This window comes from Lichenostomus cassidix, chromosome 3 (genome assembly GCF_008360975.1).
Source record: "Lichenostomus cassidix isolate B80296 chromosome 3, HeHo_3.0, whole genome shotgun sequence".
Classification (NCBI taxonomy): domain Eukaryota; kingdom Metazoa; phylum Chordata; class Aves; order Passeriformes; family Meliphagidae; genus Lichenostomus; species Lichenostomus cassidix.
In genome coordinates this window covers 4,780,280-4,804,923 of record NC_139483.1, presented here as the reverse complement: position 1 = coordinate 4,804,923, position 24,644 = coordinate 4,780,280, and the positions used below count along the sequence as shown (strand labels likewise).

The following is a 24,644-nucleotide window of genomic DNA, read 5'->3' as shown; positions in this document are numbered from 1 at the left end:
AAGTGCAAGACAAGGTTTTAATCATTAAAAGTTTATCAATAAGCTCTTATATACACATAGTTATACACAAAGTGGTTCACGAGTCCCTCAGCTTGGAGAGCTGTGCTGGTGAGGCCTTTTGTCAGCTCACAGACACTGTTCCCATGGGAATGCCAGGATTTGGCCTTGGGGGCCTTGCTGTCCTCAGCTGGGCACAGACAGGAGACCGTATTCATCTGCTGTATCCAGGATTTTACAGATCACTGGAGACTCCACCTGGAACAGAGGGACCAAACCACGAACTCAGCACTGCAGGAATCTTGGGAAGAGTCACTGGGGGGGAAGGGGCTACCTTGGGCAAACACCTGGAGATGTGCTCAACCACACTCAGGCTGTGTCTGTACATACCCCAAGGATGTATTGGCAAGAGTGAGGCTCCAACATGTAAATGGTCACAGCGTGAGGGGAGTCAGATTCTTTACATCTGGAAATAGAGGAGAAATTGGGAGGGTTGGCAGGCAATAAGCACAAAGTAACACATGTATTTCACTGCTGTCTGCAGCACTATTTTAAGTTAATGGATACTGCTTTCTGAGCTTCGTGACAACAGCAGCAGCTTTCCCCTCTGACCCAGGAAACAGACACAAAACATCACTTTGTAAAAGTTCACTTACTTCAACTTCACAGTCACCTGCCTTGGCTTGTCTGTCAAGTCACAAACATCTCCATTTCCATAGAAATGAGACACCATCCTGCCACAAAAGATCAGAATGGAAGAGTTTGCAAGTATTAAACACAACTGTTAAGCAGGCAGCTCAGTGGTGCAATCCAGCACCTCATCATTGGTCAGGTATTTAACATACAAACAAATAGTAACAAATTATATTATTATACTGTATATATATTGTATTATTACAAATAGTAATAGGTATTTTATTGCAATTACTGCAGAAGGAAAGAGTTGATCAGTGTCAAAAGATTTTTCTCTGCATCTCATCCAAAGTGTTGAATTCCTTATATGTGATGTTGACTGGGGGGATAAATCTGAACGTGCTGCTCTTGGCAGTTTATCTCCTCTGTTAATAACCCAGATTTCACAGAGCTGGGCCCTCTGTCCCAGGGGTGAGAGCAGGGCAGAGCCTGGCTGGTACCTGACTGTCTGGGTGCCATCCTCTCGCAGGTAGAAGGTCCTGGCCGCGTTCTTCCTCGACCATTCAATGTGCTCCTCCTTGCTCCACGTACCCACCACCACAGAGGTCTTGCCACTTTCCTTATCCTAAAAAAAGGAAAACCTCATCATTACACTGTGTCCAGAGAATTGTGTTTTCTTAACAGGAACTTAAAGGAACTAACAGTACTCTCTGAACGCACCTCGTGGTACTGGTGAACGTATTTGCCATAGCAGAACTCGTATTTCCACCAGCCAACGCCCTGGGGAGAGGAACAATCTCAGTGTTCAAAAGAACCAAAGAGAACCCCTAAAACAAACAGGATACCCCAAAACAACCCCATCCTCTTCCCTTCAGACCCTAAACCAGCTATTTGAGCTGTAAAACTCCAGATCTATTAATAAATAAAAATACTTCACAGCTAATTCTGTCGCCTACTTTCACTTCACTGTCTGCTCAAAAAAAGTGAATTTCAACAGAAAAGGTAAAGATAAAAACTAAACAAATACATAAACTAGGATGAGCAGCTAAGGAGTAGCTGCTTATTCCACGTGGCTTTGCTGCTCACCCCGTGGAAGCAGTAGGAACCACTGAGGAATTCCTTGATGAGCTGCTCATCAGTCAGTTTGGAGATGTGGGTCGTCCCCACTGTTAACAGCTGGTGGCTCCCAACAGCCACAGGCTTGTGGATGGAAGAGAATTTCTCTTCTTTTGTTGAAGGCATTTCTTCCTGAAATTAAAGGGTACATTTAAGTCTCCTGCAAAGTCTTGCATGTTATATCAAGTTACTTAACATAGAGACAAGTTAGCTGAAAGAAAATTCCAGTCAAGACCTTCACACATTTGTGAACTGTAGGCTACAAAAATTTACATCAGTAGCCCACACTTGTTTTGTTTTCCTTCCAAATAAGGTGAGAAACAGATGGTTTCAACAAGTTTAATGAAAGACTGACACCATCTTACAAAATGTGGTAAACACAGAAAATACAGATTTTTCTATTTAAACTGAAACAAATCCTACCTCCTTAACCCTCCTAAAAGGCATCTTCAGCATTTCCTGCTGTTTCTCCAGCTGCTCCAGGTTGTGGGGTTTAAGTGGGGATCCTGGCAGGGACTGGCAGAAGATGTCATTCACAGGGGAAGCCCTGAACCTGCCCAGCAAGGTAAGAACAAGTCACTGTTACACCTTCAAGTACAGAGATCAGTTCAGTGCTCTGGGATCTGCAGCTGCTCAGGTGCTGCAGGTGCATCCCTGGCTGAGATGCCAGGTGTACAGGGAAAGCCTTGGAGGCTGAGGCACTGCTTGGGGCTGCTTTGGAAACACAACAGGAAAAAAGGGCACTGAACTTAAAATTTGGGTTGTGATCCCTGTGGTGACACTGGGCAGCATTCCCAGGCTGCCACCTCCACCTTTCCTTATTTACTAAGGTGACGTAAGGAGGGGAATGATGATCCTGTGTGTTTATTTTCAGTGTTTCCTGCTGGTGGCCAGGAACCCTTCCATGCCTTCCCTTTGGAAGGAGGCAGCAGCTCTGGATTTTAGCCTTCTCAAGCAACAGAACAATTTGCCTGCACACTTTCTATGTTTTTTCTACTGCTACAGAGGCTTAAAAGACTCATACAGTAAACAGGTAACAGTCCCACAGATAAGTGCAGCAGATAACAGTATGACCAAACCCATCCACGTGAGAGAACTTACAATGGATACCAAACATTTAACAATAACAGCACTGAGTAACTCCAACTGCCAAGTGTTTATAAAATGCAGCATTTTGCCTTCAGAATTTGTGGCCTGTTTCAGATCAGGGATTAAATATTCCCTTGTTCCAACATCTATGTGAATCCAGGAGTCCTGTCCATTATCCCCCCTTGTCTGTATGTCATATTCCCTTTTGCAGCTCTCTTTACATCCCTTGGAAGATCCAAAACCTGTATGCCTGAGGCTCAGGGGATCCCTCAGCTACACAGGGAAGGGGAGGAAAAAAGAACCTTACACTTCATTTTTGGAAAATAACACTGAAATTATTAATTCACATGGAAATGGCTTTGGGAGAGCTCCTCATGTTGGGAGGAGCTAAAATCAAAGTTAAGGTTACGGCTGGAGAAGATCCTTTTGGTTTTATAGACTTTTGAAGTGTACACACACAGTACCTGCAGTCTTCAAACACCATGAAGATCCCTCCAGAAACCACAAGCTAAGAGGAGACAGAAGTGTTCTGAGCACTGTACCTGTATTTGGGGTGGTTGCACAGCAGTGGGGTCAGGATCACCACCTCATATTCACAGGTGGTGACTTCTGCTACGGAGAGGATCTCGTGCTTGGCCTCGGGGTGGCAGATGTACATCACTGTGCTGGACCTGGGCAGGTTCTGCCTCAGGCTGCAGGGAGTGCCATTGCCCAGCTCCACGGGGTAGTAGGGGGTCATCTGCCCTTCGATGTTTTTTGTGGGGATCTGGGTGAGGGAAAGCAACAGGTCATAACCACAGGAAAGCTCCTGAGACTCCTTTAAAATGAAAAATGTTATTCCTGTGTGCAGAGCTGGTGTGAGTGTTAAAATCAGACCCTGTGTCAGAAGCTTAGTGTTTCTGCAACATCCAGACGTGTCCTGGTTAGCCTCTGGGGTCAGGACACTCCAGGGATCTGAGACCTTGCTGTCCCTTGCCTGCTCTGGCTTTCAAGCCACGTCACCCTGTCCCAGGCCACTGACTCCTCCCAGAAACTGCTCCACCATGAGTGAAGACACTCATAAGATTAAAGAACCAACATGCCCTCTCCTGATAAGAGATTCCAGGAAATCCTGACATGGCAAGTGCATCACAAATACTGTCCAAGGAAAAGGCAATAAAAGACTTAATTTCCTCTGAAGCTGGAGGGAAAAAAGCTGCACTGCAAAACACTTTGTTTCCCTGGCTTTCCAAGAGGCACAGCTGCCACTGCAACCAGAGAAGGCCATGTTCTGCCCCCACACAACCTCCAAAATTCTCCTCAGATCTGGGTATTGCTGAGATCACTGCACAAACACTATCTGGGATATCCCGAAGGCCACAGACACAAAAAAAAAAAATTCAGCATGAAAATGAAGGGGAACTGGCAACAAAATCAAACCTGCTCTCACTAATTCCAAACTCCAGTGTGCCTCAGGTATTCCCATTGTTTTCCTATAGAATCAGTGAATCAGAATTGAGCTTTGGGGCCTAAACAAGTGGGGAAGTTCTCTAAGCGAAAAGAGAAGCACAGAGTTTTATGGGAGGGATCAGCAAATCAGCTCCATCTCTCACGGATTTTGCACTGTAAGGATTTGTTAGGTTTAAGTAAATAATTTGAATATCAAGACTAAATTAACTTTCTGAGCTGGGACTGGTAATTAAAAGCAGAAAAGTGCAGCTCAGGAACAGTTTCATTTCTCGATACTCATTTTGGGAGGGGACTAATTACATCATCTCATCATTAGGTTGAATATTAGGAAGAAATTCTTCCCTGAGAGGGTGGCCAGGCCCTGGCACAGGTTGCCCAGAGCAGCTGTGGCTGTCCCATCCCTGGGAGTGTCCAAGGCCAGGTTGGATGGGGCTTGGAGCAACCTGGGACAGTGGAAGATGTCACTGCCCATGGCAGGGGGTGGAGCTGGATCATCTTTACAGCCCATTCCAACCCAAACCCTTCTGGGATTCTTCAATCATAGACAAATTGCCTCCACTATTGATGGCAGAAGTTAAAACAGATGTTTTTCACTTGCCTCTTTTGCACCGTCTTTGGAATTTTCCTTCTCTTCTTGATCTAGGGAATAATTAAGAATGAGGTAAGTTTGTGCACTTGAAATAAAATGTAAGATGAGCACTAGCCCATCTGGTTTCTGTACTGCTGGTACTTTATACACTGCCAAGAGCCACTTGCAGGTGCAAAAGAAGAAAGAAAGGAAATAACCAGTGATCTGAGGCCCAGAGCAAAATACAAATCAGTTCATCTTAAAACCACCTGGAGCTGGTAGGACAGGCCAAATCCAGCCCTGACACCAAGGCAGGGCTGGAGAACTCGTCACTGCAGCTGTTTGGGATGGGTGGGAATTGGACAGGAGACAGGCAGGCACTTTGGCAGGAGCAGGAATTGCCAGACAGGGAGCAGGCAAAGGACACAGGACACAATCTGCCACCTAAGCAGGAAGGGCAGAGGCACAACAACCTGCCAGACTCAGCTATGGTGGACTGAAGGAGCATCACACTCCAGCATCCAGCCCCACAAAACTGGTAACTTGAATTAAACATTCTGTGCTCTCTGCAGCAGAATGAGGCACCTCTGCACAGGCTGCAACTCACTCACCCAGAAAGGCCCAACAAGGCTGGGATCCAGGAATGGGATTAACAGCACTAAATCCCCCCTCAAAAGACTGCAGCATTCCAGTTAGTCACTCTGAGGAAAACACTGGTGCCCACCTTTTACACACTAGCTTAGAATGAAACAAAACCCTCAGTCTAGGTGATGTTTTTCTGTTCTATTTCTGTTCTTTCCATCAACCCTGATGACTGAACACTTAGTCTGTGGATTTGAGGACTGCTTTGAACTAATTTACAGGCAAAAAGTGCTCCAAAAATCAGTTATTCTAAACTGCTATTTGAGTTAGAGGCTGAGTGACCTGATTTCCACCAAAGTCCCACTTCAGGCACTTGAGTATTTCTAAAGATCTGCACCAGGTTCCTTCCCCCAAAAAAAGGCTCTCAAACTGGTCAGGCAGGAATAATTAAACCCCAAACAATTCATTAACATCAGCAAAACAAAATAATCTAAAACACACCTGGTTCTGACAGCGGGTTCTTCATTATCATATTCCCCAGGTAGTATTCCTGGATGTTTATTTTCTACAATCAAAAGAAGGCAAAACAAACATCAGTTACCACTTGCCAATCTTTTTCAGGGCAGTCATGTCTGCTGGAGGAGTTCAGCAGGAACATGCCAGTGGAGAAGAGGGTTGTGAGCAGCCTACCTGGCCAGTTTCCTTCTCCTCGTGGTACTGACGGATGTGTTTTCCATGGCAGACCTCGTAAGTCCAGTAAGATTCAATCTTAGAAATAAAATACATTGTAAAAATGACATTTAGATATCTTTACACACCACACTCCCCCCCAAATGTTGGCTTTTGCAGGATGAAATGCCATGTAGTGCTGGGGCAAACAAGAGCACAGCAAGTCGTCTCAGTAGTGGTTTCAAACAAACACATCAGAGAAAACTATCCTTTCACACAGGTAAAACAGAGCGAAAAAGTTTAGAAATCCACATTTTTCAATAGCTATCATAGCAACCCACTTATCTCAATCCTGCCCTCTTCAATCACACAGAATTTTGTCAGCAATGTTAAGACAAAAAGTTGCGAAGGCCTTATTTCAGACTGCATTAGTATCTGATTTACTACCCTACACATTGACTGGACTGGACTGTAACCTTTTAATTGGCATTTAATGAACAACACGGAAGTAACATACTCTGTAGGAACAGCTGCTTTGCTTAAAGAGAGGTTCCAGCAGTTCCCCTGGAGTAGGACCTTTGTAGTCTTTTTCTTCTTCCTGCAACAGAGGATATTTCATGGCATAAGAACTGACAATGTGAAGACTCATCTACAGTTTATATTTACAGAACAACTCTCCTAAACCCACCTCGTTGCCACTGGCTATCAATGGCAGGAGACACTTGTACTTCTCTTTATCCACAGTGGTCATGATGATATAATTGTCCTCCTTGTACAGCACACCAGTCGTCGGCTGAGGAAACAACCAACCCACGGATCAGCCAGGCGGGACTGTTTAATGCTACTCATTAGAAACACCCCTGAATTCCTGAGTGGTGCTCCAGACTATTTCCTGGGATTTAACTGCACCACAAGACTGGGTTTTGGTGATTAAGATGGCTGGGAGTTACTTGCTGTTGCCTTCGCTTTGGACTCTCTACCTCCAGCCATATCCCCGACCCTCTCCAGATCCCTGATCCTCTCCAGATTCCCGCTCCTCTCCAGATCCCCGCTCCCCTCCAGATCCCTGATCCTCTCCAGATCCCCGCTCCCCTCCAGATCCCTGATCCTCTCCTGATTCCCGCTCCCCTCCCCGCTCCCCTCACTACTGCTCCCCCACTGCCCGTTCCTATAAAGACCTTTCCTACAGGCCCCAGCTCCAGCCATCCCCCTTGGCCCCCAGCCCTCCCCAAGCCGCTTCCAGCACCGACTCCCCCGGGATTCTCTCCCAGCTGCCGGGCTCCCTGCGGCGGAGCAGCAGCCCCACCCGAGCCCCGCAGTGTGGCGGGGAGGCTCAGCCCCTCCCCGGCCGGAGCGGCCCTGAAGCCCCTCGGCCCGGCGCGGTACCGACCAGGCTGAGCTCGGTGCCGGGCCAGTTCACCCTGAACGGGATGTCGTCGCTGAGCTGCGGGAGCGCTCGGCCGCCCTCGGCCACCGCCGCCACGGCCGCCAGGAGCCCGCAGAGCAGCGCCGGGGCCGGGCAGGGCGGCCGCAGCCCGCAGCCCCTCCGGGGGGCCGGGGCCGGGCTCGGCGGCCGCAGCCCGCAGCCCCTCATGCCGGCCGGCGGCTCCGCCGAGGCCGCGCCGCGCCGCCGCCACGTCGGCTTCCGGCAGCCGCGATCAACAACCGGGGCAGCGCCCGCCGCGGGCAGCGGCATCCGGGGCAGCGCCGCCGCCACAGGTGAGGGGCCGGGCGGGCACCGAGCGAGCCGGGGCACGGGTGAGGCACTGAGGAGCGAGGAGTGAGAGTAGAGTGAGAGTAGAGTGAGTGAGTGAGAGTAGAGTGAGTGAGTAGTGAGGAGTGAGTGAGTGAGTGAGTGAGTGAGTGAGTGAGGAGTAAGGGAGGAGTGAGTGAGTGATGCGAGTACGGGGAGGGAGGTGGGGAGGAGTGGGAGTGAAGAGCGTGAGGAAGTGAGTTGAGGGAGAAGTGTGAGGGAGTGAGGAATTTGAATGAGGAGTGTACGTGAGGGAATGAGTGCGTGAGGGAGAAGTGGGAGTGAGGAGTGTGAGGGAGTGAGGAGTGTGAATGAGGGAGGGAATGAGGGATGGAGAGAGGCGAGGGAGGGAGAGGTAAATGGGGTGGGCGAATGAGTGTGGGGGGAATGGGATGTGAGTAATTACCTTTGGCCATTGGTGGCTGCGCTAAGGGTTAAACACAACAACAGGTACGAGGTTATGGGTGTAAAAAAGCGCTCTGAGGGCTCCCTGAGTGTATGTTTCTCTGTACACCTGGGTACACGAGGTGTTCAGCAGTCTCCACATCAGACCAGGTTAGGCCAGCCCCGTCTGATCCATGGGAAACATGGAGCAGATAAATAGTTGAAGAAGGAAAGATAGGACATCAATTGGCCATGCTACAGAAAATCCACTAATTACAGAACCATGGAATCAGTCTGGTTGGAAAATACCTTGCAGATCACAGAGTCCAACCGATAAGTTTGGATTTCCCTCCTGTCTGCATTATCTGCTGTTAATAGTCGTGGATGTGGCTGTTGTTTCCCCAAACACTGTTTGGGAACAGGCTTAGCAGCAGCTTTGTGTGCGTGGTTGCATAGTGAAGCCTACAGATCTAAAAATCTGCATTTGCACAAATATAAATTGAGTTTAACCAGTCAGGAAAAAAAGGAAGCTTAAATGGTCTAAAATTTTTGAGGTAACAGATCTGTGAGGTTTTTGGTGGTAACCAAAGCTGGAGGCAGACCAGTGGCTTTAATCCCACACAGCAAGAACAAATACATATATATATATATTTCCCATGCTTTAATTAATTCCTGATGTGTCACAGTTTATAGCAGCCCTGTGTGTTGTTTGTCATCCTCAGCCCCAACAGCAATTTTATAACAAGGTGCAATGAACACACACCTTGATGTCACATGGACACATTTTAAATACAACATTTCTGGAGATTTCCAACCCCAATAGTCAATGTGATGCATTTTTATTGCACTCAAGTTGTACACACACACACACACACACACACTGGAACTTGTATTATTGCCATGTTTTATGGATTTGGGAAGCAAATGAACCAAAAAAGCCTTGAAGACAATTAAAGATAGAGAATGTGGAGCTACACAGAATCACAGTACTTAAATAATAAGCGTTTTAAAGAGGGAATCAGCCCTGATGGTTCTGGATCATTACTGAGCACAAGCATTCCCTGCCCTGTTTTAAAGAACAAGGATAAGTCTTTGAGGAAAAGATTTTTAAATCTAAGAAGAATTTTCAAGAGAGCAGGGAGTGCCATTGCACGTTTTTACTTTTACAAATATAAACCAGGAAGATGTAAAGAGAAAGGGTTCACCTGTTTAGGGGAAACATATTTTTTGCAATTACTGATGCAGAATCCAGGCTTCCAAGCTGGTACTAAATACACATTCCCTGGATGGGAAAACAGAGTATTACGTGGTGTTTAAAACAGGATCTTTTATATTAAGATATAAAAATATACTTTGTTAAAAGTTAATAAAAATAAAAGTTTTGAGGAGTGAGACAAATACATGTTGGGACGGAAATTCCATGTGCTGATGGGTTGCATCAGGAAGCCTACTGGCCTAACTGGGGGCTTCCCAACCCTCTTGGGACATCCATGCACACCCCTAAGTTACTGGAAAGAGGGTTCTTCTTTAATTGCCTTCTCTTGGTGAATCCCTGAAACAGGGTTAAAATCTATCCTTGGAGCTGGCATTTTTGATGAGATGGGGCCACAAGTGCATCTAAAGTAACCGAGATGAGAGTTTCTCTTCTTGCTGCAACGTGACTTCAAGTCATGCTCTTAGTTAATTTTAATCTTTTGGGGCTATTCTTTATATTTGGCTTAAAAATTAAAATGAGGCACTGATAGATTATGGCTTGTTTGAGCCAGAGTGCCCAGAGCTTTGGTTTTCAGGGCTTGACATCAGCAGCCAAGGGAAATAATTACTTCCTTGACAATAAAATGGTTTATCTTCTGCATTTAAGGATAAGTTAACGTATAAAGGGTGAGATGACTTAATTCAGTGGCGTAATTTCATTTCAGAGAAGCTGAATGTTGATATAAATGTTCTACTATGCAATGCAGAACAACCACTTAAAATTCCTCTCTTTAGTTGCGCTGTGGTCTGGAATCAGAACAAACTATCAATCTATGGGACATTGTCTCTGCATGCTGGTTTTGACCTCAAAAATATTCTAAACCTGAAATAATAATTTTTGAAAAATCTTTAAACATAAAGAGAAGCTTAAGTGGTTGTCTTATGGTGTAGTCCTTGCATGAAAAGCTAAGATAGCAAATTCAAACCTAAAATATTTTCCCCGCTCTCCTTCCTCTGGACTCCTGAAAGAATGATTTTGGTAATTTTGTTTTAAATGACCACCTCCTATTCTCAATGCAGCATTGATTAAGATACGCAGTATTAATTAAGATAGCACAGTACAGAGAAACACTCCTCCTGTCACACACCCACGGCCAACAAAACCTCTCCTCTGGAGACAGAACCAGGTCATTAAAAGCACGAGGTCACTTTTTATAGACAGTTGAGATTCTGGTGCTTGTTCAAGAGTTCCTTGACCAGTGTCTCTAAGGAGAAGAGGTGCTCATCCACATCCTCGGGCACGAGGTTCCTGATGGAGTTGGCGAGCTCAAACAGGTACTCCGTGTTCCTGCCGCTAGGCCCGGCGGCGCCCAGGATCTGGCGCGCGATGTCCTCGAGCGGCGCGGGGCCCAGGTAGTTGGGGTTGTCGCGGGTGCCGATGTACAGCAGCACGTCGAAGGGCTGCACCGACGTGTCCTTCGGGTAGAAGATGACCGTGGTGGTCCTGTAGCCTCCCTTCTCCCGGAAATCCAGGTATGCCTTCACTTCTCCTTCCTTCCCGGCTGGTAGTCTGTAGGCGACGCCCCACACGCACCCCTGGCCAGGAGAATTGGTGAAAAGGATACTCAGAAATCACTGCATTCAGGCAAAATTTAATTAAACTAATTTTCTTCCCATAGCTGTTTTCTGCACAGAGTCCCAAAATAAAAGGGCTGCTTTTTTCAGGCAATTACAGTGAAAACAGTGATAATGCAAATTGATCATCTTTCTTGCAAATGCTGAGGTTTTTCTGACAGAGCAATTTCTTTTTTTGTTAATATTTGGAGTAGTAAACAGCCTCAGTACAGGCCACTAAGGAGCTGGCAAAAAGGACACAAAGGTTCTCTCTGAGCTAAAAAAAATTGTATCTGAAAATTACCAATTTAATTAATGCTGAATTTGAAGGAATTTTGATCAGGTCCCTTCTGTTTAGTGACAGTTTCATTAGCAAGGACCTGAGTGTCACCTGCACCTGTTACACACCTGAATTGGTGTAGTGTGCTGAGATGCTTTCACAATCATGTTAACACCTTGTGAAGCTGAAATTAAAGCAATTATTTGTATCATTCGATGTTGATATCAAACGATGTATGTTTGATGCATTTTTGTATGAAATTCTGCATCTCACAACTGGATAGCCAAAGTGACTATTCCAGAATATACCTTAAAATATCCCTGTGGTAATAACAGACCCAAACTACTTCCAATTTATATTGATTATTTGAAACGATCAAGAGCCATTGGTGTAACTCTGGGAAACACTGAGAGAACATTTCCCTAAAGATAACACAATTTGCTTGCAGAGAAGCAAAAATTAATAGAGACTGGGAATGCAACAGGACATTCACTACAACAGTACTGTACCTCAGCATCTTCAACCAGGGTCACAACTCTTCCAGGCTAAAATTTAAAAGAAGAAATCATTCAGTCAGAAATTTTTGTGCTAGATCATGAGCAAAACCAAAACAAGATTAAAAAACCCCAAGGAACAGGAATGAAAGGCTCAGACAACTAATCCAACATAATTCCAATAAGGTCTAGATCGAGTATAAATATTTTCTGAGAACAGCTTTTGATGTGTTTTAGATGAACTTTGATAAACAAAATGTTAAGTTCTGGTTGGACTGTCTGTGACACAGAAGTTAAATTAAGGGCAGTCAGAAATGGGGAGGGTTTGAATGTCCTTGCCTTACATGTGCTGTCCAGACTCAATTCTAGTTCTGTTCAAAACACTGAAAATTAATTAACAATACAGTAACAGTGAAAATTACGAGTTTCATTAATGTGAAACTGTTCTCAGGGAGGCCTTGGAGCCTCACTGGGCAGAGGGAGGATATCTGACACTTGGCTTGTTTTTCCCAGTAAGTTAATTCTTACAGGAAAAAGAAAGAAGCCAGTCTGTAAATTCTGGAAATAAAATAGTTGAAATTTGTTGTATAAAACTTTAAAACATAAAACCCTACATTGAACTACACCTGCAGTTTAAAATTGCTGGTTTTGGCATCATTAGTTCTCCTCCAGCACAAGCCAGTTACTCCTGATCTGACTGACAAAAAAGGCAACCAAACTACTTGAACACTAAATAATTCCTATTTCCTGAGGAGAAACGAGTCTGTTCCCATGATTCATCAAAGATAACTTAGGCGTTCCTTTTGGAATGTTTTTTCCATAGCCATTGATACTTCTCTGACTTGTACACTCATAATGGGTCACAAAGATTTTTGAGAATTATGGACTAGAGCTATTCTGTGGTGAAAAACAACTTTCTTATTCCTGCCTGGAATGCCTGTAACTGCAACCTAAATTCACTAAATTTCATTTAAATTTTATTTGATTTAATATCAAGGGAAGTACTGGGGAGAACTTCATGTTCAGGTGGGTTGTGTGATGGAGGAAGGATCTGTTTGCCTAAGGAAAAGCAGGATATTTAGTTTATCGGTTTGCAGAGTCCTTGTCTTGCCTGGAACTACCCAGAACAAACACTGTGAAGCAAACATAAATACTTATTGATCAGAGGACTTAATTACTGTTTGTACTACTGGGAATAATCCTCTGAAAATATTTTTAAATACAGCTAACACGTAATTTGCTGTATATCTGTAAGAACTGTTTTTTCCCTGTTGGTGTTCTTTAACGTGTCAGTGGTGGCTTCAGCTGTGTTATCTTTGAGCTCCGTGCAAACAATTTTATGGTGTTTGAGGTTCTAACGAGTGTCATTTCTATCTCGATGAAACCTTTTTGCAGCAAGCTGTTTTTAAAAAATAATCCTGATGCTTTTTCTCTTTTAAAGCCGTAATCCAGGTGTGCAGTGGAGTTACCTGGGTGCAGGTTGTACCTTGTCCTCACCCCCGTGGCTTAAAAATACACGACATTGGGAATGCTTACTTTGAAATTTTGGTTTCTTTTTCTCGCTGGCTTTGTTTCTTTTCCTCCTTTTCCAAACTGTAAAGAATCTTAGAGCTTTAAGTATTTCCTAATCCACGAGTTTTCGCCTGAGAGTAAAATAAGCTGAAATTCAGCTGGGGGGGTTACTTAGACCAACAATTCTGGCTTTCCTTATTCCTTGTGCCCAGCCTGACACCCGCCGGCACCTAAGGCCCTAAATGACAGCTCGGGACATTTCCGAGCGCCGTTTAAAGCGCTTTCTGTTGTCGGTGGGGTTTCGCAGCCCTCGCGGTGGCTCCGGCCGTGGGCAGGGCCCGGCCCGCCGCGCTCCCCCGCGCCCGCCTCACCTTGCCCGGCACCCCGCGGTGGTCGGTGCTGCCCTGCCAGAAGCGCCGGCTGTAGCCCCGCACTCGCCCCACCAGCTTCTCCTGGTAGGGGAAATCCACCTTCCAGATGAGGGAGCCGTAGCCGAACACCCACATGGCGGCCCGGCCCGGCGGGGCCTGCGCACAGCGGCGGGGCGGCCCCGGCTGCGGCGGCCCGGGGTGGTGAGGCGGCGGCGGGGCCTCGCGGGGCTCCGGGCCGTGACGGCACCGGGCAGCTGTTCGGCGGCCCGCACGGCCTCCCAAACCCCAACAACGACCGTCTGCCCCCTAATCCCACCAGCGACCACATCCCAAACCCACAAACACCCATCCCCGGGCACCCACCTCTCCCACCCAGTCCTGCAAACAACCATATCCCCCCAAACCCCACAAACAACCACCCCCGAACCCATAAACAACCATCTCTCATCCACCTCCACAACCTCCCCTTAAACCCCCAACCACCTCCCCAAACAGCCACCTCCAAAACAACCACTTTGCCCCAAACCCCACAAAATACCTGCCCCAGTCCCCACCCCGAACCACCATCTCCCTACAAACCAAATCCTCTGCAAAACAAATAAAACCCCCTCAGATCTATATGGTACCAACACATCTCTCTGTTGTTTCCCCTCTGCTCTTTCCCTCGTCCTGCAGATCTCCACGCCAGGGATGGATTTCACAGAAGCCTATTCTGACCGGTGCTCAGCCGTGGGCCTGGCAGCCAGGGAAGGAAATGTTGAAATACTGAGGGAATTAATTAATCGGGGATACAGCGTCGATGTCCCGGATAACAGGAGGTGGTTGCCCATCCATGAAGCGGCAGCGCACAACTCCAGTGAGTGTCTGAAGCTGCTCATTGATACAGGTAAGGAATGGAAAATGGTGGTTTTCTGCTAAATTACCCTCTCATAGAAAAGAAAATCTACATACATTTATCATACTCTTGTTTGGGGATTTTCTGTGTGGTTTCACAGCTGTGGTAAAGAGAAATTGGCGTGTTGTGGTTCACGAGTGAGTTTTGAGATGATAACAGCACATTCATGGATGTTCCGTATGCCACACATCTCAAATAACACTCTTATTTTCTTAAAGTGATTGCATTTTACAATCCACTGCTAAATACCCCTTTTCCCCCCTCATTATGCTCCTGTGCAGCCCCAGCTGATGACTACATCCACTCGAGGACGTTTGAAGGGCTGTGTGCTCTGCACCTCTCGGCCCGTCACGGCTCTGTGGAATGTCTCCGTGTTCTCCTGGAAGCTGGGGCTGACCTCGACAACGTCACCACCGAATCTGCCACCACCCCGCTCTTCCTAGGTGACACGAGCTTTCCTCAAATCCCAAGGAGTGTAAACTCACCAGTTTAAACTCGAGTTTCTCAAAGTTTGAACTCACCGGAGTTCCTTCACTGCCTGCCATGTTCCATCTTTTTGTAGCCTGAATGTCAGGTTTTAGACTCAGAGATGGAGTGGGTGTGGAAATGACCTTTTATTCGTGGGTAAATGTGCTTCAGACAGTGTTTTGAAGCAAAATTGTAAAAGTAAACTGGTTTTCTGCAACAAGCATAGACAAACTTTAGCAGGTACAGGCTGTATGAGGCTGTTGAAAGTATTTTTGAGTTTTCTAATTCCTCCATAATTCTTATGTCAAAAGACATATTTTTGACATTCTTAATTTGGCAGTTAAGGTCCATTATTTTTCCTGTGGTTTATGTTTGACATAATTAAATGTTTAAAACTTCTGTTATGGTGAATCCTGAGGGTCTAAATCATCTGAGTAAATATGTTTATTGATATCCTCACCTCTGTACCCAGACCTCATGGGTGCCATGTTACCTTTGTTTCCAAGTCTTTTCCAAGTTTGGGGGAATTTGGGCATCATTTCCATTCTCCAGCACTGTTTTGGGGATCTAAATACAAAAGTATATAATGGGCAAATTTAAAAGAATTATGATCATTGTTTCAGGAAGTTGTCAGTGAGACCTTCTGAGCTCTTAAATCCAAATACTTAAACTATTTCTTTTTAAAATTCTTCAATGAAAATTATTTTTCTTTTCTTTTTTATTTTCAATTACTGTTCTATGGAAGCTGTTGAAAACAGGCACACAGAGGTTGTCAAGTTTCTGCTCCAACACGGAGCAAATGTTGAAGGTTCTCATTCTTGGTCTGGATGGAATTCTTTGCACCAAGCTTCTTTTCAGGTAACCTGTGAGCACATCATATAAATTCCATGTAACTGTTATATTCTGAAGGATAATTATTTATTTAATAATTATTGCATTTGTATCAGGTAGTTTTTTGTAACCTACCCTAGCAGTCATAAGCTTGTACTTAGAAATGTGTTGGCTTAATCGTTCTAACACATACAGGTGGTAATTAAATGGGTTTATCATGTAAATGAGCAAAAGTGATCAATTTGAACTTGTCTGATTTCTTTTACCATTGATTTTTAAATGCATCTTAAGAATATTGAATATATTGTGGTTTTACTTATTTCTATTTGGATCATATAGAAAAACAGAATATGTAATTTCCTCGCTTTCCTGTTGGTTAAAAATAAAACCATTTCTTTCAGGGTTCCACTGAGATAATGCAAATGCTCCTGGAGAAAGGGGCCAGCAAGGACTGTCGCGATGACTTTGGAATTACCCCTCTGTTTGTGGCTGCTCAGTATGGCAGGCTGGAGAGTCTGCGGCTTCTTCTGTCCCATGGTAACTGTGATCCTTCATTTCCCTTGCTGCCCTTCCATCATCTCTCCCTAAATGCAATTTTAACTCTGCTCTTTCATGTAGTAATTCCCAGTTTTACAGGTTTAATTTCCTTATTGCTGTGGAAAAGTTGCTGAGTTTGGAGCCACGCTGTGAAAAATAATGACTGATGAACAGTTCCTTTGGTTTTGTTTTGTGTCAGGTGCAGACGTCAACTGCCAGGCCAAGGACAGAGCCACTCCCCTGCTGATTGCTGCACAGGAGGGACACCTGGCTTGTGTGGAGCTACTGCTGGCAGCAGGGGCAGACCCAAACCTCTACTGCAACGAGGATTGCTGGCAGCTACCCATTCATGCAGCAGCTGAGATGGGCCATGCAAAGTAGGTGGTTACAAAGGCATTCAGACAGAAGGTCCTGGTCACACAAATTTGATCCCCAAAGGAGGAAGTTCAGCCCTAAAAGGAAGAAAAATTGAGTGTTCAAACTGATTTGTAGTTTAGAAGTCCGAATTATTTTAAAATTTTAAATGTCTGTTAGTAGTTTCTTCCACACTGATGGAGAATAGGTTTACAATGGATATTAGGAGGAAGTTCTTCCCTGTGAGGGTGGTAAGGCCCTGCACAAGTTGCCCAGAGAAGCTGTGGCTGCTCCATCCCTGCGAGTGTCCAAGGCCAGGTTGGACAGGGCTTGGAGCAACCTGGGATAGTGGGAGGTGTCCCTGCCCATGGCAGGGGGTGGAATGAGATGATCCTTAAAATCCCTTCCAACTGAAACCATTCTGGGATTCTCTGATTTGAGACTATCCCAAATTGGAGAATAAAAGTCCCTCTGACTCGTGGACTTGTACCAATACTAAAATAACTTGTACCAAAAATCCCATGTCATGGGATCACAATGGGATCACAATAGGATAGTGGGAGGTGTCACTGCCCATGGCAGGGGGGTGGAACGAGATGATCCTTAAAATCCCTTACAACCCAAACCATTCTGGGATTCCCTGATTGGAGCATATCTCAGATTAGAGAATAAAAGTCCCTCTGGCTCATGGACATGAGTGTCCCTGTACCAGCACTGAAACAACTTGTGCCAAAAATCCCATGTCATGGGATCACAGTGGGAAAGTGGAAGGTGTCCCTGCCCATGGGAGGGGGTGGAAGTGGATTACCTTTAAAGTCCCTTCCAACCTCGAACATTCTATGATTACATGATTTTCTATTTCATTATCTAACCTGGGTTTGATCCATATCCTAATGAGTTTAGAGGGTTTTCCACAGTGCTGAACCAGATACCAATTCACTGCATGGCCGTATTACTTTCCCATTCAAAAATATAAATTACATTGGTATACATTATACATGACATGAACAGCTGCTAATTAGAATTATATTTCTAACCATTAATAAGTAGCAGAAGTAATTATATACAAATGTTAAATTAGCTGGACTGGCCACAAAAATCAAAGCCACAAAACAGTTTCTTTAATCTTCCGGAGATGCATTTGTAGCTTTGCCCAATATCAGAGATACAAGTTAGTTCCACAGCAGAGAGCCAAGAGTGGAAGGAAGTTTTGGGAGTAGACCACTGGGAAGAAGGATCTCTCAGGAACTTCATGATTCACACATTGACAGCACTTAAAATGCATAAATGATGATACATCACTGGCAACCCTTAAGCAGCACCAGTAAATTCCAGCAGCAAAGGAACTGGTGTTGGTCATTAATGTGATGTGGCCTGGGGTGTGAACAGAATGATTTTTCTGTTCCACAAAACTAAGTATTAATTTCATTTGCAATTCACATTTCCAGTTTGCTTCCAAACTTCCTGGAAGTCAGGATTTAGTGTGCAGTGGTGTTCTGATGCTGTAAAAAGAATTGTTGGATAATCAGAAGTAGCTGTCCCTGGTTTGGTTTAAAATACTTATTTCCGGCCCAAATCCATCCCAAAGCACAATGTTTGCCAGGATGTTTGTCTGTGTATGGAATTATAAAGGTTATGAAAGGAGTGAAAATCACTATTTTCTTCCAAAGTTGAAATGGCCCTGTGGAAAAATGACCGCGTGTTTAAAATTAATAACTGTATAAGTGTATTGTATAAAACAGTGGTTTTAAATATCTGCAGGATCCTGGAGTTGCTGATTCCAATCACTGACCGGGCTTGTGACAAGGGCGAGGGCAAAGTGAGCCCCGTGTACTCCGCGTTGTACGGCGGGGACGGGGAGTGCTTGGAAATGCTGCTCAAGCACGGCTTCAGCCCAGATGCTCAGGAGTGCCTGGACTTCGGCTGCAGGTCCCCCATGTGCATGATCTTCCAAAAGGAGTGAGCAAGCCTCTTCTGTTTTGAAATTATTCATAGTTGCATCAGCTTTTACTTATTTTAAACGTGCCATTTCCCCCATTCCTCTCTCAATTGCTGTCTATCATTTAATATATTTCAGAATTTCAGTGTGTTCTCCCTCTGCAGACACTCCTCATTAATATTGCTCCTTGGGAATATTAATGTGAAGTCCTGGAATGTGGCTCACGTGCTGCACTAAGGAAAACATCTTCAATAATGGCTTTTAAAACTTCTCAGATTTTAACAGATGATTTCATGTACGTGGATTGAAATTTATTTGTGGCTTAGGTGCTGCCATTTAAATTAATGAGGTTTGTTAATGAGTTTAGTTCCTGGCACGCTCCTTGGAAGTGTCCTTTAAAAATCCTTGGACACCATTTTTCCCTTTCTGTCCCAGTGTTGCTTTATAATAAATAATTTAGGAAGGGATGCAGAGCAGGTGATTGCTGGAATGTCCTGTGAACAAGGCAGGTAACACACATCACCACTTCTGTAAAGTAATACGCCATCTAATCACTAAAAAGCAATGCTAATTTTCTGTCATCATCTCAGTCCTTATCCTGTTAATAAACTGGATGTTAAAAAGAAGGAAAGCTCACAGGATGTCCTGTTCCTTCTCCTGCTCACAGGTTTTATCAGTTCGTTGATGTTCTCCTCAAGTATGGGATCACCCTGCATGGGATTAACTTGGCACACTGCCTGCGCCATAAGAAGTTTGCTCTGTTCCGTCGCTTCTTGAGGCTGGGCTGTTCTCTGCCCTCGGTGGAGGATTTAATGGAGTTCATCCACTCCTGCAGCACGGTGCAGAAGGAATACAAGGAATGGCTGCCCTGCCTGCTCCTGGCTGGCTTCGACCCTGTGAATTTCATATGCAGGTTCTAGTGAGCAGGGAGCCTTGTCTTGTTTGCTTAAACACCACATGCTAATGTGCAAAGCTGCTACTGAAGGAGGGCTTTCACAGGATGGCCCTTGATAATCAGTTGCCACCATCAGGAACAGGAGGGGTTGTGGAAAGTCTGAAATAAATCATTCACACGCAATGTCTGGAGGCAGTAAAACAGTTTTATCTAGGAAGAAAGCCAGACTGGAAGTTGCCTTTCCCTGGGGTAGCAATTTAGCATCACCTCCCAAATTTATATCAAACATCTCTTATTAACCCCCCAAATTTAGTTGTGAATTGTGTGTGTGATACTTAATTACAGCCATGTTAAGAAGAAATTCCAATGGGAGAAATAGGTCAGGAGGAATGGGAAACAAATGGGAAATTAAGCTGGGCCAAGGCTGGGAGGAGAGGAAACGGATGCAGTTTGAGACTGTTTTGTTTAACACAATGTGGCAAAAATTCCAGTCGGACTTTTTTTTTTTTAATTATTTAAGTTTTTCCACATACAAGTAGTGGCTTGGTGTTGTTTCATATTTAGGATTAAATACTACTACAGGATTAAACTTAGATTTAGAGTTGTGAAGTATTTGTATTTTCTGCTGGCTGTAGTAAACACACTACAAATTTGCAACTCGGTGACTGAACAAATCTCACTGTCCTTTTGTATCACACGTGATGCTTTTTGCTGTTTTATCCTGTAATCCACAAATACTTTTAAAAGGTATTTTAGGGGAGTTTTTGTTACACAGGATTTTCCGCATGAGCGAGGATGTCTTTAACTTCATCCTGGAGTTCATGAATTGGAGTAGACTTCCTCCAGTTGTGGAGCAGCACCTTTCCCAATACAAGGAGAAATTCACTTGGACTTCCAAGAGCCACTTTGGTAAGCAATACAGGCAGGAGAAAAACATCTCTGTGTATCCAGATTCTGGGCTGCAGGTGGAGAGATTTAGGAGATGATGGTAATAGGACTTTGTTAAGTCTTATTTTTTAAATTTGATCTGTATTTCCAATGAAGTCCCTGTCCTGTTATATAAGCATTGGACAGGAATTAAATGAAAACCATAAAAATAAAATATAACCGAAATGTAGCCAGCCAAAAAGGTTCAATTGGTTGTGCAGGAATTTTTGATTCTTCCCCCTTCAGAAATGCAGGTCATGTGTTATGCGGCTGAAAAATTGCACTCACATGTCTCTGTTAATGATTCCTTTCAAAGAAAATTCTTCTTTAAAAGGGTCTGCAATAATTTTAAAATTGTCCAAGTGATAATGTTATTTAATAATACTTCCTTTGTATGAATGTTTGAAGCAAATGAGGAATGTTTTTGGAGTTTAAAAAAGGGGTTATTTGGGGAAATTGAGATGAAGTTCTCTATTTATTTCCTTTTTCCTTAGTAAATATATTTGTGTTGTAAGAGCTGCTCTTACAGTGTTTGACTCGGGGTTTAATTTTCCAGCCTTCCTCCCTTCCCTGTCCCATCTGTGCCGCTTGGAGATCCGGTCCCTGCTGGGCAGCGAGCGCCTGCGCTCGGAGCGCGTGATCCGGGAATTGCCGCTGCCAGCCTGCCTGCAGGACTACCTGCTCTACCTGGATGTGCTGCGGGCCAACGCTATCCCACGAGCACAGGATTCCCGGGAGCAGGGAGAGGAGGGAGCTCCTTCCAGTCACTCCGAGGCTGAGGGTATGGAGGAGGGACACCAGTAACACCAGTGCTCCGTGACGGCGGTGCCAGTGCCTGGACTCTGCAGCTGCAGGTTTTGTTATGGGAATCAGGAGACACGGGAGGAGGACTGCTGTAAATACCTGTTGTAATCATTCTTTTCATGCTGTAGTTTTATACTACATCTAGAAATTTCGTATGAGTTCTATGATTTACTTGTTTAAAATCTGTTGTAGCTTTCTAAGCAAACATTTTCTTTTCTAACTGTTGGGGAGTAAAGTGAGCTTGTTCAATGAACACAGCTTATAGAGCAGTCAAAATCTGTCAGTTGACACTTTATTCCAAATACAGCATTTACCAAATGAAACCATCTGAAAGTCAAGAAACATAATCTTGTATCATTCTTATGAATTGGTGTTGGGGAGGGATGTAGCTGAACGAGAGAAGGGCAAATAACATAAGAAGGGAGATTGTTTGCTGAAGGAACAGTGATTTTTTTTTTTCCCTTCCCCTTGGTTGTCAATATTTGGTGGCATGTCAGAGTTGGAGGCTTGGAGGCTGCACCCAGTCCCTCCCCTTGCATAGCCCCTGGGCAAGGCAGGAAATGTCCCACAGGCACACTGACATGTGTCAGCAAAATCCCATCTGTGATGAAGTGCAAAAGGACCCTCGGTCCTGAGGCCCGGTGACAGGGCTGGGGTAGGGACACCTTGGGAAGACAGCAGGGTCCCTCCTGCTGGGAAAGCCCTCGTCCTGCAAAGGTGAATTCGGTGCTGCCAGGATCACTGGTAGTAGATGCTGAAGGCATGCAGGATGTACAGGAAGGTTGTGAGGAAGGCGAAGAACTGCATGAGGAGAAGAAGAAGAGGAAGAGTCAGCTGGCAAACACCACCCCCTCTTAGTGCTCTCAGCCTGGGGAAGCCTCCCAGCCTAGAGCTCTCTCCAGCCTCAAAGGAAAGGCAAAGCCCCCAGCTTTTCCCAGGATCCAGCCATGCAAAGGTGTCCACAAACTGGTGGACCCTGAGAAGCTGACACTGGTTGCATGACCCACAGAGGTGAGGAGCTGAAGCTCTGCCCAGTGTGACACTGCTGGGCTTGGGGCGGCTCTGCTGTGGCTTTAGCACGTGCTGTTGCCTCTCCCAGGAGGAACTGTGTGTTCTGCAGCCTGGCAGGGTGCTCTGGACTCACCGATGCGGCGCTGTTGAGTTGGTAGTTGAGTGGCCCGTTGGGGTTGGACTCAGAGTTGATGGTCGCGTTGGCCTGCAGGACAGCGGCGCTCATGTACAGAATGGCTGTGGCGCCGTGGTACAAACTGTCCTGCAAAGCAAGGCACCTGTGAGTGCTCCAAAGGGGGACACATACCTGCATAGGGCTGGGACCAAACACACCCAGGCAGATTGTTTCACAGCAGAGCTCCCCTGGACTTGCCAGTCCAGGCAAAAGGAGGAAAGGGCTGGAGGGTCAACAAGGAGTGGTCCCATGCCCACACTGCTGCTACCAGCACCTGCCCTTGTTCCATCCGCTCCTTACCAGCACTTTCCAGTTCTCGCTGTTCCTGTGGAAGCCGAGGAGGTAGCTCAAGAGGAGCAGCAGGGAGATGAGGCAGGAGGTGAGGGACACATACATCACCCATCCCTGCAGCAGCGGCAAGGAAACGGAGGTAGCAGCGACGAGGATCCACACCCAAGTCCCGCAGACCTGCCGCGGACAAACAGGCGCCTCTGATGAGCGTGGGATGAGGAAAGGCCTTTTTCCTCCCCAATTCCCTCTTCATCTCCCTCGTGGGCTGACCACAGCAGCCAGCGGAATCCCTGCATCTTTCCCAGAGCATCCTGTCGCGACAGCTGGCAAGCTGGCACCAGTTTGCCTGATCACTCATGGGAAATGAGTGTTCATAGAAAAGGGAAGGGTTTGCTACCGCCTTCCAAGCAAGGAAACGTCTCACCCCGAGGGATGAGGTGGAGAAGCCAGAAAATGTGCTTTTATCTGGGATAAGTGAACGGCCACCTCAGCCCAGCCCTGCCCCTCGTTAATCTCCGGGGCTTGGAATCGCAGCGTGAGGAAGTCTCCTGTCAGCTCCATGCACCAGCGTGGAGTGAGTGGCTCGCTCTGGATCCACCCAAAATATTTACAGAGCACAAACAGCACACAGGGTTATCGGGATGAGCCTGTGCCATCCCAGTTCCGGTGGGTGAAACCCCTGGAATTCCAGCAGGGAGCTGAGCCCACCGCAGGCAGGGCTTGTGCCTGTGGAGCACGGCGTGTGGGGATTGCCAGCCCGTGCACCATGACAAAGTACACGAGCTGCTATCTTGGCCAGTCCCACTGGATGCCCTCTGGACCCAGAAACAATTGAAAGAAACATGGAATATCACACCCAACTGTCTTCAACCCCTGGAAAGACTTGATACAGAGAGCAAAATTCCTTTGATTTTCAAGCCATTTCTACATAACAAAAGCTGCCTCTGCCCTGGAGGAGCCAGCAGCTCTTCAGCCTCTCTCAAGCCCAGGGCAGCCAGCAACCTTCACACAGGCTCTGTGATGGAGCCGCAGTGTACCTTGTCCTCGAGCCGTTCCACCAGGAATACCACCTTTGTGCATTCAGCATAAGCCCAAAGACAAGACGTTACTTCCCACTAATGGAGCCTTCAGGATGGCGTTGGGGGATTTTAGCCAGGAGCGGGTGCCGCGAGGCAGCGGAGCCGGGCATACTCACAATCTCGGGCAGGATGAAGGCGTAGGGGATGGTTTTGAAGACGGCGGGTCCGGAGGGCAGGGCGGGCTGCGTGGAGGCTGCAGAGGGACCCACCGAGGCCATCTCTCCTCCGCTGCCACCGCTCCACTGGGCTCCGCCGGCGCTCGGCTGCCCCGCGCCGCTCCCGTGCGGGATTTAAGGGACACGCCCGCGGGACGTAAGCACAGGAACCGGCCCGGGCTGGCACCGCGCCGCTGCCCCGGCCCGAGGAGCCCCCGGCACCGCCGGACACTGCGGCGGCTTTGTGCATCCCACTGCCAGCCAGGATGGGACAGAGCGGGACCCCGGCCCCACCGTGCACCGAGGCAAGGTCATTAACTAGAGGGGAAAGGAAAAAACTCCCTACACCTTGCTGGGACTGAAATGTTTCCTGCAAACCATTGTCGTTGGCACGCTGCCAAGCGTGAAATATTTTCGCTTCCAATGTTGTTGCCTCCTCCCCTTTCTGTTCAGGTTTCTGCTCCGTGGTCACGTCAGACCCCTCCACACCCTCCAGGCACATCCGACCTTCAAAAATGAGCAGGCAGTTTTTACAAACACACCGGGAGCCTTTGGCAATGTGCTCCCCAGTGCCTAGC

At 46.3% G+C, this 24,644-nt stretch overlaps 4 protein-coding genes across 4 annotated transcripts; 1 reads left to right on the top strand and 3 right to left on the bottom strand.

Annotated features, from left to right (window-relative positions):
- Nucleotides 1-3: 3 nt before the first annotated feature.
- On the bottom strand, nucleotides 4-7,754 carry ERLEC1 (endoplasmic reticulum lectin 1). Its single transcript, XM_085054137.1, has 14 exons — nucleotides 7,494-7,754; nucleotides 6,792-6,896; nucleotides 6,621-6,701; nucleotides 6,125-6,202; nucleotides 5,936-5,999; nucleotides 4,883-4,923; nucleotides 3,378-3,601; nucleotides 2,170-2,299; nucleotides 1,717-1,878; nucleotides 1,351-1,410; nucleotides 1,131-1,255; nucleotides 654-731; nucleotides 388-463; nucleotides 4-255 (listed from the first exon to the last, which is right to left on the bottom strand). The coding sequence occupies exons 1-14, from the start codon at nucleotides 7,695-7,697 to the stop codon at nucleotides 184-186; spliced, it is 1,500 nt and encodes a 499-aa protein (XP_084910263.1). The 5' UTR covers nucleotides 7,698-7,754; the 3' UTR covers nucleotides 4-183.
- Nucleotides 7,755-9,127: 1,373 nt separating this feature from the next.
- Nucleotides 9,128-13,916, bottom strand: CHAC2 (ChaC glutathione specific gamma-glutamylcyclotransferase 2). The gene is made up of 3 exons (XM_085054134.1): nucleotides 13,706-13,916; nucleotides 11,838-11,873; nucleotides 9,128-11,030 (listed from the first exon to the last, which is right to left on the bottom strand). Exons 1-3 carry the CDS (start codon nucleotides 13,838-13,840, stop codon nucleotides 10,647-10,649), a joined length of 555 nt encoding a protein of 184 aa, XP_084910260.1. The 5' UTR covers nucleotides 13,841-13,916; the 3' UTR covers nucleotides 9,128-10,646.
- On the top strand, nucleotides 10,841-21,702 carry ASB3 (ankyrin repeat and SOCS box containing 3). Its single transcript, XM_085054131.1, has 10 exons — nucleotides 10,841-10,967; nucleotides 14,381-14,591; nucleotides 14,882-15,043; nucleotides 15,814-15,926; nucleotides 16,301-16,436; nucleotides 16,636-16,813; nucleotides 18,552-18,749; nucleotides 19,397-19,642; nucleotides 20,400-20,533; nucleotides 21,108-21,702. The coding sequence occupies exons 2-10, from the start codon at nucleotides 14,396-14,398 to the stop codon at nucleotides 21,353-21,355; spliced, it is 1,611 nt and encodes a 536-aa protein (XP_084910257.1). The 5' UTR covers nucleotides 10,841-10,967; nucleotides 14,381-14,395; the 3' UTR covers nucleotides 21,356-21,702.
- On the bottom strand, nucleotides 21,634-24,307 carry MALL (mal, T cell differentiation protein like). The gene is made up of 4 exons (XM_085054135.1): nucleotides 24,028-24,307; nucleotides 22,842-23,009; nucleotides 22,500-22,628; nucleotides 21,634-22,156 (listed from the first exon to the last, which is right to left on the bottom strand). The coding sequence occupies exons 1-4, from the start codon at nucleotides 24,127-24,129 to the stop codon at nucleotides 22,094-22,096; spliced, it is 462 nt and encodes a 153-aa protein (XP_084910261.1). The 5' UTR covers nucleotides 24,130-24,307; the 3' UTR covers nucleotides 21,634-22,093.
- Nucleotides 24,308-24,644: the final 337 nt, after the last annotated feature.